This window comes from Otolemur garnettii, unplaced genomic scaffold, assembly GCF_000181295.1.
Source record: "Otolemur garnettii isolate 467f Iridium unplaced genomic scaffold, OtoGar3 scaffold00082, whole genome shotgun sequence".
In the NCBI taxonomy this organism is placed as follows: Eukaryota; Metazoa; Chordata; class Mammalia; order Primates; family Galagidae; genus Otolemur; species Otolemur garnettii.
The window spans coordinates 8,504,469-8,517,878 of record NW_003852477.1 but is presented as its reverse complement, the minus strand read 5'-3'; the positions used below and the strand labels follow the sequence as shown (position 1 = coordinate 8,517,878).

The window sequence follows — 13,410 nt, the reverse complement described above, 5'->3', positions numbered from 1 at the left end:
CTCCCAAGTAGCTGGGACTATAGGCGCCTGCCACAATGCCCGGCTATTTTTTTGTTGCAGTTGTCATTTTTGTTTAGCAGGCCCAGGCCAGGCTCGAACCCTGCAGCTTCAGTGTATATGGCAAGCGCCCTATTCACAGGCTCTATTTTCTGTCTCTTGAGTAGTAGGGTGGCCTGAACAGGGGTGGGAGCTTTATGGTTGAGTCAGGGAGGCCGGGCCAAAATATAAAATCCCAGGAACCAGAACCTCATGCTCATCCCCTGTCCAGGTGTTCCGTTTGGAGGACTCGTGCTGTCTCTTCACCCTGCAGGGCCACTCGGGGGCCATCACAACTGTGTACATTGACCAGGTCAGAGACCCAGGGGGGTGACTCCTGGAAGCTTACCCCCATTCATGAGGGCACAGGGACAGCCTTGTCAATAAGGCACTCCACCACAGTGACCTTATTCCTCTGGACTTGTTTCCCCAGACCATGGTGCTGGCCAGTGGAGGACAAGATGGGGCCATCTGCCTGTGGGATGTGCTGACTGGCAGCCGGGTCAGCCACATGTTTGCTCACCGTGGGGATGTCACTTCCCTCACCTGTACCACCTCTTGCGTCATTAGCAGTGGGCTGGATGACCTCATCAGCATTTGGGACCGCAGCACAGGCATTAAGTTTTACTCCATTCAGCAGGTAGGAAGGTGAGGGCAGGGTAGTGTCAAAATTCTTGACATTTCAGGGAAGGTCTCAAGACACTGAACTTGTAATATCCTTGCTTTCAGGACCTGGGCTGTGGTGCGAGCTTAGGTGTCATTTCAGACAACCTGCTGGTGACTGGTGGCCAGGGCTGTGTCTCCTTCTGGGACCTAAACTACGGGGACCTGTTACAGACAGTCTACCTAGGGAAAAACAGTGAGGCCCAGCCTGCCCGCCAGATCCTGGTGCTGGACAATGCTGCCATTGTCTGCAACTTTGGCAGTGAGCTCAGCCTGGTGTACGTACCCTCTGTGCTAGAGAAGCTGGACTGAGGGTGGGCAGCAGCAGAGATCTCGCTGGCTGTACCACAGGGGCTGTACGGGGCCACTACACTGGACCTAGAATGACTGGACCTAGAGTGGGGGGATGAGCTAAGTGTCTTCTGGCAGCTGCTTCTGAACTGTTCTGCCTTCTGACTGTAATAATATTAAAATTTTTTTTTTAAATCACAGCTGCCAGGGGCCTTGTTTCTAGTGTTTTTCCTGTGTTATATCCTCTTTGCGCCTAGACCAGGGGTCCTCAAACTTTTTAAACAGGGGCCAGTTCACTGTCCCTCAAACCGTTGCAGGGCCAGACTGTGGGCCCCAGGACGCGTTGGGCTGCTAAGCAGGACAGGCAGCAGCGGCAAAAATACCAGGCGGGCCAGATAAATGTCCTAGGCAGGCTGCAGTTTGAGGGCACCTGGCCTAGACCCTTCTGGAGGGGGACCAGTAAGCCAGAACTGTGTGTGAAAAGTGAGGATAGTCCTACCATCCATGGAGGGTGCCAAAGCCTCCGGTAGTGCTACTGAGACTCAGGGAGGCAACCATGGGCAGACACTGGCCACAGAACAGGTTTGTTTATTATTTCAGTAGCAAAGAGCTGAAAAACATCAGGTCCCACAAAGGAGGGGAACCTGACCCAAGGCCCGCAGTGCATTTCCTACCCCACAGGGGTTTGGGCTGGGCCAGGCAGGGGAAATAGGAATAAGAGAGTGCCTATCCAGAGAGGCCCTGCTGGGCAAGAGCAGGTGGCCAGAGATGATGTAGTGTAAAAACAGGCAGGCAAAGCCTGTTCAGGTCTTGTTGAGTGTCCAGAGTGGATCCAGAAGGCTAAGGGGGTCATCAGTGGGCCGGGCAGCCCTCAAACCCTGCCCATTATGGGCCTGCAGAAAGTTCTGCTTGCTCATCCGCTGCTTTCCCCGCAAGGAACTGTCCAGGGAGAAGGCCTCTGGGGTCAAGGAGGCCAACAGCTCGAGGGAGGAGGAGGGGGGCCCCAAGTTGGGGGCTTCAGGCACTGGCTGCTCTTCCTCTGGCTGGGGGACCTCAGGCAGGGGTGAGGAGAGAGGAGGTGGGGAGGAAGATGGGACTGGGGTAGGCTCTGGAAGGCTGGCTGGAGGTAGGCCTGGGGGCTCTATGGGGCCTGGCTGGCTGGCAGCAGGAGAATCCAAGCCCCCAGGAGGCCGGATGCTAAGCTTAGCAATGGTGGCCTGGATGGAGCTAATAGGCACATCCCCACCAAGGACGAGGTCCTGGGAATCCTGAGGAAGGTGATTCTGAGAAGACAAAGTAGATAAGGAGGAGGTAACCCCTCGTGGCAGGGTTAGCCCAGCAGCTTCCGGGGAACCTCCCTCACCTTCTGGCTGAGGCTTGTGCTGCTGGCCACAGGCTTGCATGGAGGGGGCACACCATGGCGCTGCAGGACCTGCTCCACATGTCTCACCACGGCCTCATGGCAGAACTTGAGGTGCAGCTGAAGAGGTATATTTGGCCTGGTCAGCTGGGAAGGGGCCTGTCACCCCAAGGGAGAAAGTGCCCCAGTTCCCACCTGCCCAGACCCTCACTTTCTCTTGCAGCATGTGCTTCCTCTGCTGCCGCATGCGCCGCACCAGCTGAGGCAACTCAGGGATCCCATTGCCTGCCTCCACCTCCTGCACAGCTGCGTAGAGCAACGCAAAGGCCCCTGTGCGGCCCACACCAGAGCTGTGGTAAGAAGAGCATGTGAGGCCAGGCTCAGAGCCTGCAAAAGAGGAACCCCGGGCAGATGCCCTCCCCTACCTGCAGTGCACAACAATGGGTGTGTGCAGGGGCCGCTGGTGCAGGTAATGCGTGTGTACCTCCTGGATGAAGCGCAACAAGTTGCTGGGGCTGTCAGGCAGGCCTCTGCAGGGTAGGGTAGAGCAGGGCCTATGAGTAAGGCCTAATCTGAAGCCCTTATACCTCCCTGTAACAAGGACTGCCCCCAACCCATCCATCCAGTGGGGTGACGCACAACTCAGGCCAAGTGGTGAAGTGGAGATGCACTAGAGAGCGCTTGAGGCTCTGGTCTCGGAACTGCAGGCTCAATACCCGCTCCACGTGGGTTTCGGTGGTTCGGACGCTGCTCAGGGCCAGGCTCAGGGCACCATGCACCATGGGCTGGCCCCTCTCAGTGGGGAAGTAGCGTGCTACCTTTTGCTGAGGGACAGGTAAGTTGGGACAGTTGGGTGTCTTCCAAGGTCACCTGTCAACTACCCCAACACTATCATTGGGGATACCCACTCACCTTCTCCATCTCAGCCTCAGACACCAGCATGACAATGACTGACACTTTCTGCTCATGTACCATAAGCCAGAAGTCAGCAGCGGTGCCAGGCAGTGGGGCCTGAGTGGCCACTAAGGGTGGGCAGTATGGAGAGAGCCCCTCCACGCAGCTAGCATTGATGTAGTCATCCTTGCCTGAGCGCAGAACCACACGGTTACTGTCATAGGGCATGACGTCCTGGTGTCGGTTCTTCAGGGAGTAGCAGCGAGCTATGGCAATGGAACGGCCTCGGGCATCCTGTTCCTGGGCATCTTGCAGCTCCCGCCAGATGGTGTCCAGAGCCCCTATGTCCCCAAGCTGGCCCCGAAAGACCTCCAGCTCCTCCTGCAACTGCCGCAACCTCTCAGGATGCTCGTAGGGGTCCTGCTCGATCAGCCGCAGGGCCTGTGGCCGACGGCCCTCAGCTGCGTCCACCTTGGTAGGCTGCAGCAAGGGCTGCCCACCCCCAGGAGGCTGTGTGCTGCCATGCTGGCTCTCAGGACTAGAGGAGAGTAGGTCTGCAGCTGCAGTACCTCGGCGTGAGCTCAGGGGTGGCTCTGCTGCTGGGGTCCGAGAGAGTACTGGGCCAGGCCCCGGTGACGGGGCAGGTGAAGGCACCAGGTGGGGACTAGGGTTGGGTTGGCCAACAGGTGAGGGGCCAGGAATGGAGAGAGGGGCTACCTGGGGACCCAGAGGCCTGGTAGACGTAGTAGTACCATATGCCAAGGTGGAATGGGGAGGCTGAGGGCGTCCAGGACTGGGGAAAGGCAGAGCTCCTGAATGGGGGGGCAGAGGGTCTTGGGAGGGGCCTGGGTAGAGCTGGGTGTGCAGGGGTGGCGGCTGCCCCAGGACACCAGGCTGAGGAGCAAAGGGGTAGGTGGGCTGTGGGGGTAGGAGACCTGGGGCCTGGGGTGGGAAAAGGTGTGGATGCTGGAGTTGGGGGACCTGAGACCCAAGTGCTGCTTGTGAAGGATGGGGATGGGGCCCTATCCTTGGGACTGGAAAACCTGTGGGGATCCCAGGAGAAAAGTGATGCTGGGCTGGGGGCGCTATGAGAGGTTGCTTGGCCCCTATAGGGTAGGAGTAGGGTGTGGGCAGGGGCTGTGGTGGAGGCACTGGGAAGCAGGGCTGGGGAGGAGCAGGGCTAGGGTTTGGCCGTGGTGCTGTGTGGCTGGAGATGGGGGCCTGGACACTGTCTACTGTGGTGGTGGCTGGCCGAACTGCCACAGCCAACTCAGGGCCTGAGAATTGAGGAGGTGGGGCTGAGGGCAGACCTGCAACTGGTGGAGGTGGCCCTACCCCCCCATAGGGGCTGCTTACCACACCATGCTGCGGGGAGGATCGGGGCACAAGGCCCAACTCTGGTGTATAGGCAGAGGCTGGGTAGAGGGCAGACCCAGGTGCCACTGGCATTGTGGGAGGTCCTGGGGCCCTGGGCTGCATCATCTGGCTGGGGCCTGAGTAGGCTCCAGGGGGTAAGGGGCCTGACAGGTAGTGGGGTCCTGGGCCAGGAGGAAAGTGGAGTGGGGTCACAGTTCCCAGGAAAGTGTCAGGTGGTCGTGGGCCAGACACCAGGTCAGGGGGCAGGCTGCGCAGCTCCTCAGGGGGGTCTCCTATCTCTGTCTCCCCTTCCTCCCTTCGGGCCAGCAGTGGTTTGGGGGCCGTGGGCCGTGGTGGTGGCTTCTTCTTCAGCTCCCTGTGGGGCAAGCAGAGAAGTGGGGTCAGACCCCCTCCATCAGCCCAGCTGGTTTGGGCTGGAGCCCAGGGACCACACCCACCTGTCCAAGAACTGCTGGCGGGCAGCCTCACGAGCCTGGCAGGTGGACTGTACCCGTTCCAGCAGAGCGGCCACCTTGCTCTCCAAGTCTGCATAAAAGTCCTTGCCCTCCTGGGATTTCTTCATCAAGTCTTCATAGGCTTCATATGAAGCTACCAGTGTCTGTAACGTGGAGTTCCACCTGGTGGGCAGAAGGGCCAGGATGAAGAAAGCCATGGGAGCAGGTCTCTAGGCAGGGCTCTGGGCAAGAACACAGGAGTGGGCACTGACTTTTGGTCCAGGTCACTTAGCACGCGTCGCACAGCCGCATACTGTACATTAGCCTCTGTCAATGCACGGAGCACATTGTCTTGGGCAGCCAAGTTCTGTTCCAGGTATACCCTCAGCTGGTCATACTTCTTCAGCTGTTCCTCAAAGAGCTTCTGAGGGAGTATGTTAGAGATAGGGACACTCAGGTTCTCACCACCTCAGGGTGAAGCTCAGAGCCCGAGCCCCTCCACCCAGCTCCCCTAGCCCACCTTCATCTCTGAGTGGTCTGTAGTAACCAGTGAGGCAGTGATATCATCCTTCTGGATAAGCTCACGCAGCTGCTGCTCCAGGGACACACGCTGGTCCCGCATCTCCTGCACCTTCGCCAGGATGCGCTTCAGGTTCTGCAGCACAGCCTTATCCTCTGGGGGCAGGAGTGGTCAGTGAGACCAGAGAAACCCTCAGCTTGAGTCTGTCCCCATGGGGTCAAGTGAGTGGGGCTTACCTGGGGTAAGGGCTGGTGTGGGCAGGGCAGCCCGGACCTGGTCTAGTGGCCCACTGAGCAGCCGTAGGTTGCCCACATGCAGATTCATGGCACGGTGCAGCTCACTGTTGGTGAAGGAGGCCTTCTCATGGACTTCCATGTATTTGGCCCATTCTCGCCTCACCTCTGCCAGTTCAGCCTTGGAGACAGCCAGGCTGGCCCCTGCCTGGCCCACTGCTTCCTGAAACTTCTGTTCTAGCAGTTCATCCTCCTCCAGCAGGTCCCTAATGTCCTTTAAGGAGGCCTCCACATCCGTGAACACACCAGACAGCACTGGGGAGGGGGGGTTGTGGGAACATCCCTGAGGCAGGCAGATCAGGCCCCCACTCTAGCCCACCCCCAAGAAAGAACTGCCCGCTCAGGTGAGGGCTTGCATGCAGCCTATCCGTTGCCCACTGAGCTCCACAGGCATAGTGATCCATGAAGGCATAGGGGCAAATTCCTGTGCCGGGGTTCAGAAGGCCACAGCCTGTTATCGGGGAACAGAGATACACAAGAATGCCACAGTGCATGACTTCACGTACCCCCTCTACTTGCTTGCTCTGCCCCTTGCTCACCTTGCATGGACTGGACAAGGTTCCTGACAGTGTCTGGCCGGACACTGAGAGCTGCACACTTCTCCATAAGCTGGGGTGGGATGTGGTTGTACGCATCAAGGTTGTCCACTGTCTCAGGATCCAGCTGCATTGAATCCATAAACTGGCTGTGGGGAGCAACAGGGCCAGGTGGGTATAGGGTGCTGACACAACTTCCATGTCAAAGGAGCCTGCTAGGGTAAGCCCTGACGTGAGGTCTGAGGTCTTAGCAGAAAGCAAGTCACCACCCCTGATCTCTACTACCAGGTCTGGCCTAGACCCACAGAACATGCTCAGAGCTTTGCTAGAAACAGTATGGCAGCAAGGGACATCTTCTTTCCAAGACACAAGATTCTCGCCTTACAAATCCAGCCCATGAGACCCTGGGGACAGTGAAGCAGAGTTAAGAAAGTCTCTGGCCTGAACAGACATTTGGCTCCTTCCCATCACAAGCAAGTCTGGAGTGTACCCCCTGCCTCCTATTCCCAGTTCCACACTCACTCCAAGACCTCATTCTTGTCCTCAATCTTGGCCATCATCTCCCGAAGCAGTTTGGCCTTCTCCTCACTGCAGAAGTAACAGAGCAGCTGCTAGAAGACCATATCTCTTGAGACATTCCAAATTCTTCTGTGCTAAGGACATGGCCAGCCCCTCCACCCACCTATACAGTGATGAGGCCTCATGGGCAGCCATGGGTACCAGTTTGGCGAAGATGTCAGGGCCCGTAACCGCTGGGTCTGTGGGGTTCACTGGCAAGGGCTTCACCAAGGGGGCTCCTGGTGAGGAATTGTGGGGATCAGGCCCAGGCCGAGTTTTCAAGACAGTCTATCCCATCTTTATCCCAACTCCACTCCCACCCTCCCCTCAGCTCCCTGACCTTTGACAGGCTGAAGGGTATCTAGTGCTGGGACAGCCTCATGGTAAATGAAGTCATTGTCCTTCTTGGCAGAATTGTATCTGGGGTGAGAAAAGAAGGAATGAGGAGTCATGGGAGTGGAAGGGCCCAAGGACCTAGCTTCCCGTGTGGGCCACTGCTCTCTGGCACTGGTGGCTTCTTCCCAAGGATGCAGGCAGACACGACCTTTCCTAAGAAGAGGAAACCAGGGCTTCCGCCCGGACTCACTTTCCCCCAATGACATCCATAGTGAAGCGAAGTGCATCTTGCACTGTGTCAGGCTGTCCCTGTAGGGCAGAGATGGGATGTGACATTAGCACCAACCAAGGCTGGCACAAGGACACTCCCTCAGTCCCATCAGGCTTGCTCCCTGTTCCCTCAGAGATCTGCAGGGCAGCCAGGCCTCCCTCAGCTTTACCTTGGCCAACTTGATGGCTTCGTTAAGCTTGTCCAGGGCACTCTGAAAGTATGCAACCTGTGGAGGGCAGCAGCAAAACCTGCTCTGTCCTTTCCTGTTGACATTCCCATTCATTCTGCCTCCCCACCCATTCTGCCTGGCCATCAGGTGACTCATCAGAAGATATGCTCAGGAGGCAGTCAGGTGCCAGCCCAGCCAATAGCAGCACCAAGTCTCTGTGGGGAGCCTGCCATGTCTCCTCAGACCCTAAGGGATGAGGGCTGCACAGCCAGGTCAATATGTAAGACAACAGGCCTATAGCAGGGTGGTGGCCAGGAATATAGGGGTGAGAAAGACAGAAGACCAACTCCCCTACTGTGTAAGTTAGGACTAAACCAGGATCTCACTCAAGGCTGAAACCAGACCTGAGTCCCCTCCGCCTCACCACAGCTCACTCACTCGCTCCCCAAACTTCTGCTGCTCCTCGGCCTGCTTTCCCATGTGCAGCTGGGGAAGAAAAGACGGCACGACTTATTTCCTGAACCAAAGGAGCCCAGCCCAGCCCAGCCACAGTGGCCTTGTGCCCTCACATGAGCCACAGCTGCAAAGTAGTAGATTTTCATCTGCACGAGCTTCTTCCAGTCCTTCTGGATGCGACCCAGCAGCGAGGCAGTATCTGGGTTCTCCAAGGCCCGGCATGCTTCCTTGTAATAATCTACTACCTGGGAGCCAGGATGGGGCCCAGTCAGTGAAGGTCAAGAGTAAGGTAAAGGCCTGCCCTCAGTCCCCATCCCTACCTGTGCACTGATGCGGGCCACCAGAAAGCTCTTCCTGTTGTCCAACATTGACTTCTCCAGGAGGCACTCCTGAGCCTGGCCCTGGGGTGACATAAGCAGGTACACCCCCTTGCTCACCAGAGTGCTTTCTCTTCCCCAGAGGGTAGGCCAGGGGATCCTCCCCTACCTCAAGAGGCACTGCCTATTCCTGATCCACCCAAAGGGCCCCTGCCTGTCCCTCACTGCCATGTGCACATGGCCTTGTCCAAGATCCAGACCTAACTATGCCTTCCCTTGGTCGTCCCCTCCCCAAGATTCAACTCAGCTCTAACCAGAACACCTCCTCACCAGCATGAGATTAACATTGAGAGTGAGGATCTGGCGGCTCATGTCGACACTGTAGGCCTGAGGGAAGTGCTCACGCAGGTAGGCGAAGGCACCTGCTGCACACTGGAAGTGGGTACAGGAGACCTTCATGCCCTGGGAAGGAAGGGAGAAGGATGGTTTGTGTCCCCTCTATGAAACAGAAGTCATTCACGCCACAGAGGATAGCTCTCCCTGGTATGTCCACATGTCCCTCTCATCCTCACCTCCTCAGACACTCGCTTGTCCATGGCCCCAAGCATGGAGTGCAGTGCCCCTGGTGAGGCAGAGGACACAGTGTTAGGAAAGCTGGGGCTCAAGAAGGATGGGCTCCTGTCCTAAGGGTCTAGTCCTAAAGCTTTAGGGATGTCTACACAGGACTCTGGGACTCCTAAGCTTTTTCTTGAGCCAAGCTGAGGCTGACCAGCAGGGCAAGTTGAGACCAGCCTTGTTCTCTGGCATGAAGCAGCCCAAAACTACAAGCTGGGGCCTGTCCAGTCAAAGAAGAAAGGCCATCTCTTCCAGCCAGAGTACACAGTGGTAACTCAATGGCTACCAACCTAGAAGAGCTTATTCCTAGCACAGCAGCTCCCCATGGGCCCAGAAAATAGCAGAGGAGCTGGCAGAGCTATACGGAAGGCCATAGACAGTTTGGGACCCAGTAGTCCTCACTTCATTAGCTCATTGCCCTTGTAGCCATCTACTGAGCTGAAATCCTGGGCTGGTAGGGCTGGGGGTACAGCCATAGGAAGGGATGAAGCAGCTCACCAAGGTTGTAGAGAATACAGGCCTGCTCGTACTTGATGTCCTCATGGGCCACAGACTTGCCTGAGAAGATCTCAGTCCTGCAGACATGTGACCTCAAGTCAACTAGAAGATAGGAGCTGGCCAGGGCCCTGAGACCAGGTAAGGGGACTAGCTACCCATGAGGTCTGAAGAGGAAGCCTGGGGAGACCACAGAAGGCTACTCCCCATTCTATACAGCAAGAGGAAGAAAAGGAAAAGGGAGGGAAGGAACATCCCCACCACCCAGACCCCCAAACCTCTAGGTTATCCCAGGCACCATCAAGGCTCCCCTTGCAACCCAGCCCTGCCTTCTGGTTCTCACCAAGTGACAGGAATGGCAGCCTCCTGGCCCGAGCCCATGGGGACTCGACTCTGCAGGTAGTGGAGCTGGCCGAGGTATTTGCGAAGGACACTGCAGCCCTCAAAGTCTCGGGGGACACGGACAGCATTCTAGGGAGGAGAAAGAACAGGCCTGCCATCATGTGGGGTAGAGGGCAGGCAGGCCAGCTCTGCCACATATCCTGGGAAACACAGATAGGAGCTGGCAGACTGCACATTCCAAGGCACCCAAAGAAAGCCAACGGCTACACCTCTAGTCATTCAAGAAACCATCTCACCAGCCAAGGCTGTTGGCGGACTATGAGTCCAACCTGTGTTGTGGCGGGGGCCTGTAGCCCTAGCTACTTGGGAGGCTGAGGCAAGATAACTGTTTAAGCCCAAGAGTTGGAGGTTGCTGTGAGCTATGACGCTACAGCACTCTACTGAGAGCCACAAAGTAAGACTAGGTCTCAATAAAAAAATAAAAAATAATAATAAAAAAAAGAATGACAATCTCCTTGGTGGTAGGGCCTCTAAAACACCCAGTGCAAGAGTAAGGGTGTCACAGCCACATAGCCAAACTCAAGGACCTGTCCCACAGGCCAGGGCTTCTAAAACCTAGTCATTCTTATCATACCCCCTTCATGATGACCTCTGCTATGTTCATACAGCAGAGTAAGTAGCATTTTTCTTTAAACAAACCCACTTTTAAAACTAGAGTTACAACACAAGCAGTAACAGCTCTAAAATAACAGGTTTAATGTGCTAGGTACACATTTTTTCAACATTCGCTAAAGCACATACAAAAAATAAAAAATATTTTACCTAACAAATGCAATCAGTGTAACCTGGTTTCTTGTACCCTCAATGAATCCCCAACAATAAATACAAAATAAATAAATAAATAAATGTATCTTGCTAAAACCATCTTTGGAAAACAGTGGAAGCAGTCTTCCCTCAGGTCACAGGAGTATACAGATCATCTACACCCTTTAATCTACCCAAGAATGCACTCCCCTGTGGTCCTAGCCTGCACTATCAGATCCTAAAGAGCTAAATGTGGTGGATTCAGAGCCATGACACCCCCACCCAACCCTGCACCTGTCAGTTCTACTTCCTATAATCACAAAGCCAAGAATTTATTTCAGAGTTAGAAAAGGAAAGCCTTAAAAACAACTATTTTACAGATGAGACTCAGGTCAGAGAAAGAGGACTGCCTAAAGCTTCTCAAATTATATCCACCCCCTTGTTCCACTGCAAATCTCTGAGTGTTACAGAGTTTCACTAAAAACTTGCCTAGTATTAGTTCTAAATTTGTTATAAAGGTTCACTTGGTATTTATCTTTTTTTTTTTTTTTAGAGACAGAGTCTTACTTTTATCGCCCTCGGTAGAGTGCAGTGGCGTCACACAGCTCACAGCAACCTCCAACTCCTAGGCTTAGGCTATTCTCTTGCCTCAGCCTCCTGAGTAGCTGGGACTACAGGTGCCTGCCACAATACTGGGCTATTTTTTTGTTGCAGTTTGGCCAGCGCCGGGTTTGAACCTGCCACCCTCGGTATATGGGGCCAGTGCCCTACTCACTGAGCCACAGGCACTGCCCTACCTTCTTTTTTTGAGGCAGAGTCTTGCTCTATTGCCTGAGTTAGAATGCAGTAATGTTATCACAGCTCACTGCAACTTCAAATTCCCAGACTGAAGCGATTCTTCTACCTTAGCCTCTATAGTAGCTAGGACGATAGGAGCCCACACGCAGTTAATGGTTACCTTATATATTATACCCTTATTACCAAACCCCTAAAACTCCCTTAGTCTGAGAGTTTTAGGGGTTTGGTAATTTTTCACTGAAAAAATTATTTTCAGTGTTCTACATAAAAAATTTTGTTCTCTGATGTCAAAAGGTTAACAAACAGTAATCTAGTCCAATTCCTACTTTGCAGGGATGAATAAACCAAGTCACAAGAAGGGGTAGTAGCCACCCCAATGTTTTCCTTTTTTCTTTTTTTTTTAGAGACAAGAGTCTCACTGTAGCCAGAGTGACAAAGTAAAACCCTGTAAAAACTAAAAAAAGATGTATAAAAGGCCAAGAAAACAATGTATGGAGAAAACTAAAATATCAAAACAGAAAGAAAACCTAAAATGAAACCAAAACATTCTGGAGCTGAAAAGTATAACTAAGGTGAAAAATTCAGGCGAGAGATTCAAGAACAGATTCATGCAGACAGAAGAAAGAATCAGCAAATCTGAAATAAGGCAATGGAAATTATGGAGTCTGAGAACAGAAAGAAAAATGACTAAAGAAAAGTGAACAGGGCTGGCTCAGCGGCTAGGGCGCCAGCCACATACACCGGGAGCTGGCAGGTTTGAACCCGGCCTGGGCCTGCCAAACAACAATGACAACTACAACCAAAAAGTAGCCAGGTGGTGTGGCAGGTGCCTATAGTCCCAGCTACTTGGGAGGCTAAGGCAAGAGAATTGCTTAAGTCCAAGAGTTTGAGGTTGCTGAAAGCTGTGATGCCACAGCACTCTACCAAGGACGACATAGTGAGACTCTGTCTAAAAAAAAAGAAAAGTGAACAGGGCCTAGGGGACACCATCATGTGAACCAGCATAATGGCAAGAGTCCCAGAAGAGAAAAGAGGGGCAAAGAGAATATGGGAAGAAGCAGTAACAGAAAACACCCACATTTGATGAAAGACATTTAACATGAAACATACAAGAACTCAACCAACTCCAAATATGATAAACTCAAAGAGATCTACATAAATATGTTATAATCAATTTTTTTAATTCACCAACGATCAGAAAATACTTATAATTGAATTTTCTTAAAGACAAAGAGACTATCTTAAAAACAGCACCACATACAAAGAGATCCTCTTAAGATTACCAACAAATTTCTCATCAGAAACTCTATAGAGACCAGAAGGTAGTAAATTGATAAATTCAGATTACTAATCGGAAATTTAAAAAATCTACTAACCACCCAGATGAGGTGGCTCACATCTGTAATCTTAGCACTCTGGGAGGCCAAGGCAGATGGATAGCTTGAGCTCAGGAGTTCAATTTATGCAGGTAGAATCATCTCTATTAAAAAAATAGAAAAGCTAGCCAGGTGTTATGGCAAGGTGCCTATAGTCCCAGCTCTTGGGGGGAGGCTGAGGCAAGAGTTTGAAGGAGCCTGAGCCCAGGAGTTTGAAGTTGCTGTGAGCTATGATGTTACAGCACTCTACCCAGGACAACAGAGTGAGACTCTATATTAAAAAAAATAAAACCTGGCTCGGTGCCTTGTGGCTCAAGTGGCTAAGGCGCCAGCCACATACACCTAAGGTGGCGGGTTCAAATCCAGTCTGGGCCCGCCAAACAACGATGGCTACAACCAAAAAAAATAGCCAGGCGTTGTGGTGGGCACCTGTGGTCCTAGCTACTTGGGAGGCTGAGGCAGGAGACTC

General features: G+C 53.5%; 2 protein-coding genes across 2 annotated transcripts in view; one reads left to right on the top strand and one right to left on the bottom strand.

The window, feature by feature from the left end:
* Positions 1–1,190, top strand: part of SCAP (SREBF chaperone) — a 66,192-nt gene extending 65,002 nt beyond the window's left edge. Inside the window, 3 exon segments of the mRNA XM_023515928.1 lie at positions 208–349; positions 470–676; positions 766–1,190. Of these exon segments, the coding sequence (XP_023371696.1) occupies positions 208–349; positions 470–676; positions 766–1,011 (595 nt within the window). The 3' untranslated portion in view covers positions 1,012–1,190.
* Positions 1,191–1,556: 366 nt separating this feature from the next.
* Positions 1,557–13,410, bottom strand: part of PTPN23 (protein tyrosine phosphatase, non-receptor type 23) — a 28,765-nt gene continuing 16,911 nt past the window's right edge. The window contains exons 3-25 of the mRNA XM_003794537.1: positions 9,965–10,092; positions 9,625–9,701; positions 9,084–9,133; positions 8,842–8,973; positions 8,515–8,595; positions 8,308–8,439; positions 8,177–8,224; positions 7,739–7,795; positions 7,549–7,607; positions 7,303–7,382; positions 7,087–7,201; positions 6,927–6,992; positions 6,408–6,553; positions 5,812–6,123; positions 5,576–5,730; positions 5,328–5,479; positions 5,059–5,238; positions 3,263–4,976; positions 2,990–3,174; positions 2,776–2,880; positions 2,562–2,700; positions 2,354–2,470; positions 1,557–2,273 (exon numbers count right to left, since the gene is read on the bottom strand). Coding sequence (XP_003794585.1) covers positions 1,794–2,273; positions 2,354–2,470; positions 2,562–2,700; positions 2,776–2,880; positions 2,990–3,174; positions 3,263–4,976; positions 5,059–5,238; positions 5,328–5,479; positions 5,576–5,730; positions 5,812–6,123; positions 6,408–6,553; positions 6,927–6,992; positions 7,087–7,201; positions 7,303–7,382; positions 7,549–7,607; positions 7,739–7,795; positions 8,177–8,224; positions 8,308–8,439; positions 8,515–8,595; positions 8,842–8,973; positions 9,084–9,133; positions 9,625–9,701; positions 9,965–10,092 — 4,710 coding nt within the window. The 3' untranslated portion in view covers positions 1,557–1,793. The remainder of the gene's footprint in view (positions 2,274–2,353; positions 2,471–2,561; positions 2,701–2,775; positions 2,881–2,989; positions 3,175–3,262; positions 4,977–5,058; positions 5,239–5,327; positions 5,480–5,575; positions 5,731–5,811; positions 6,124–6,407; positions 6,554–6,926; positions 6,993–7,086; positions 7,202–7,302; positions 7,383–7,548; positions 7,608–7,738; positions 7,796–8,176; positions 8,225–8,307; positions 8,440–8,514; positions 8,596–8,841; positions 8,974–9,083; positions 9,134–9,624; positions 9,702–9,964; positions 10,093–13,410) is intronic.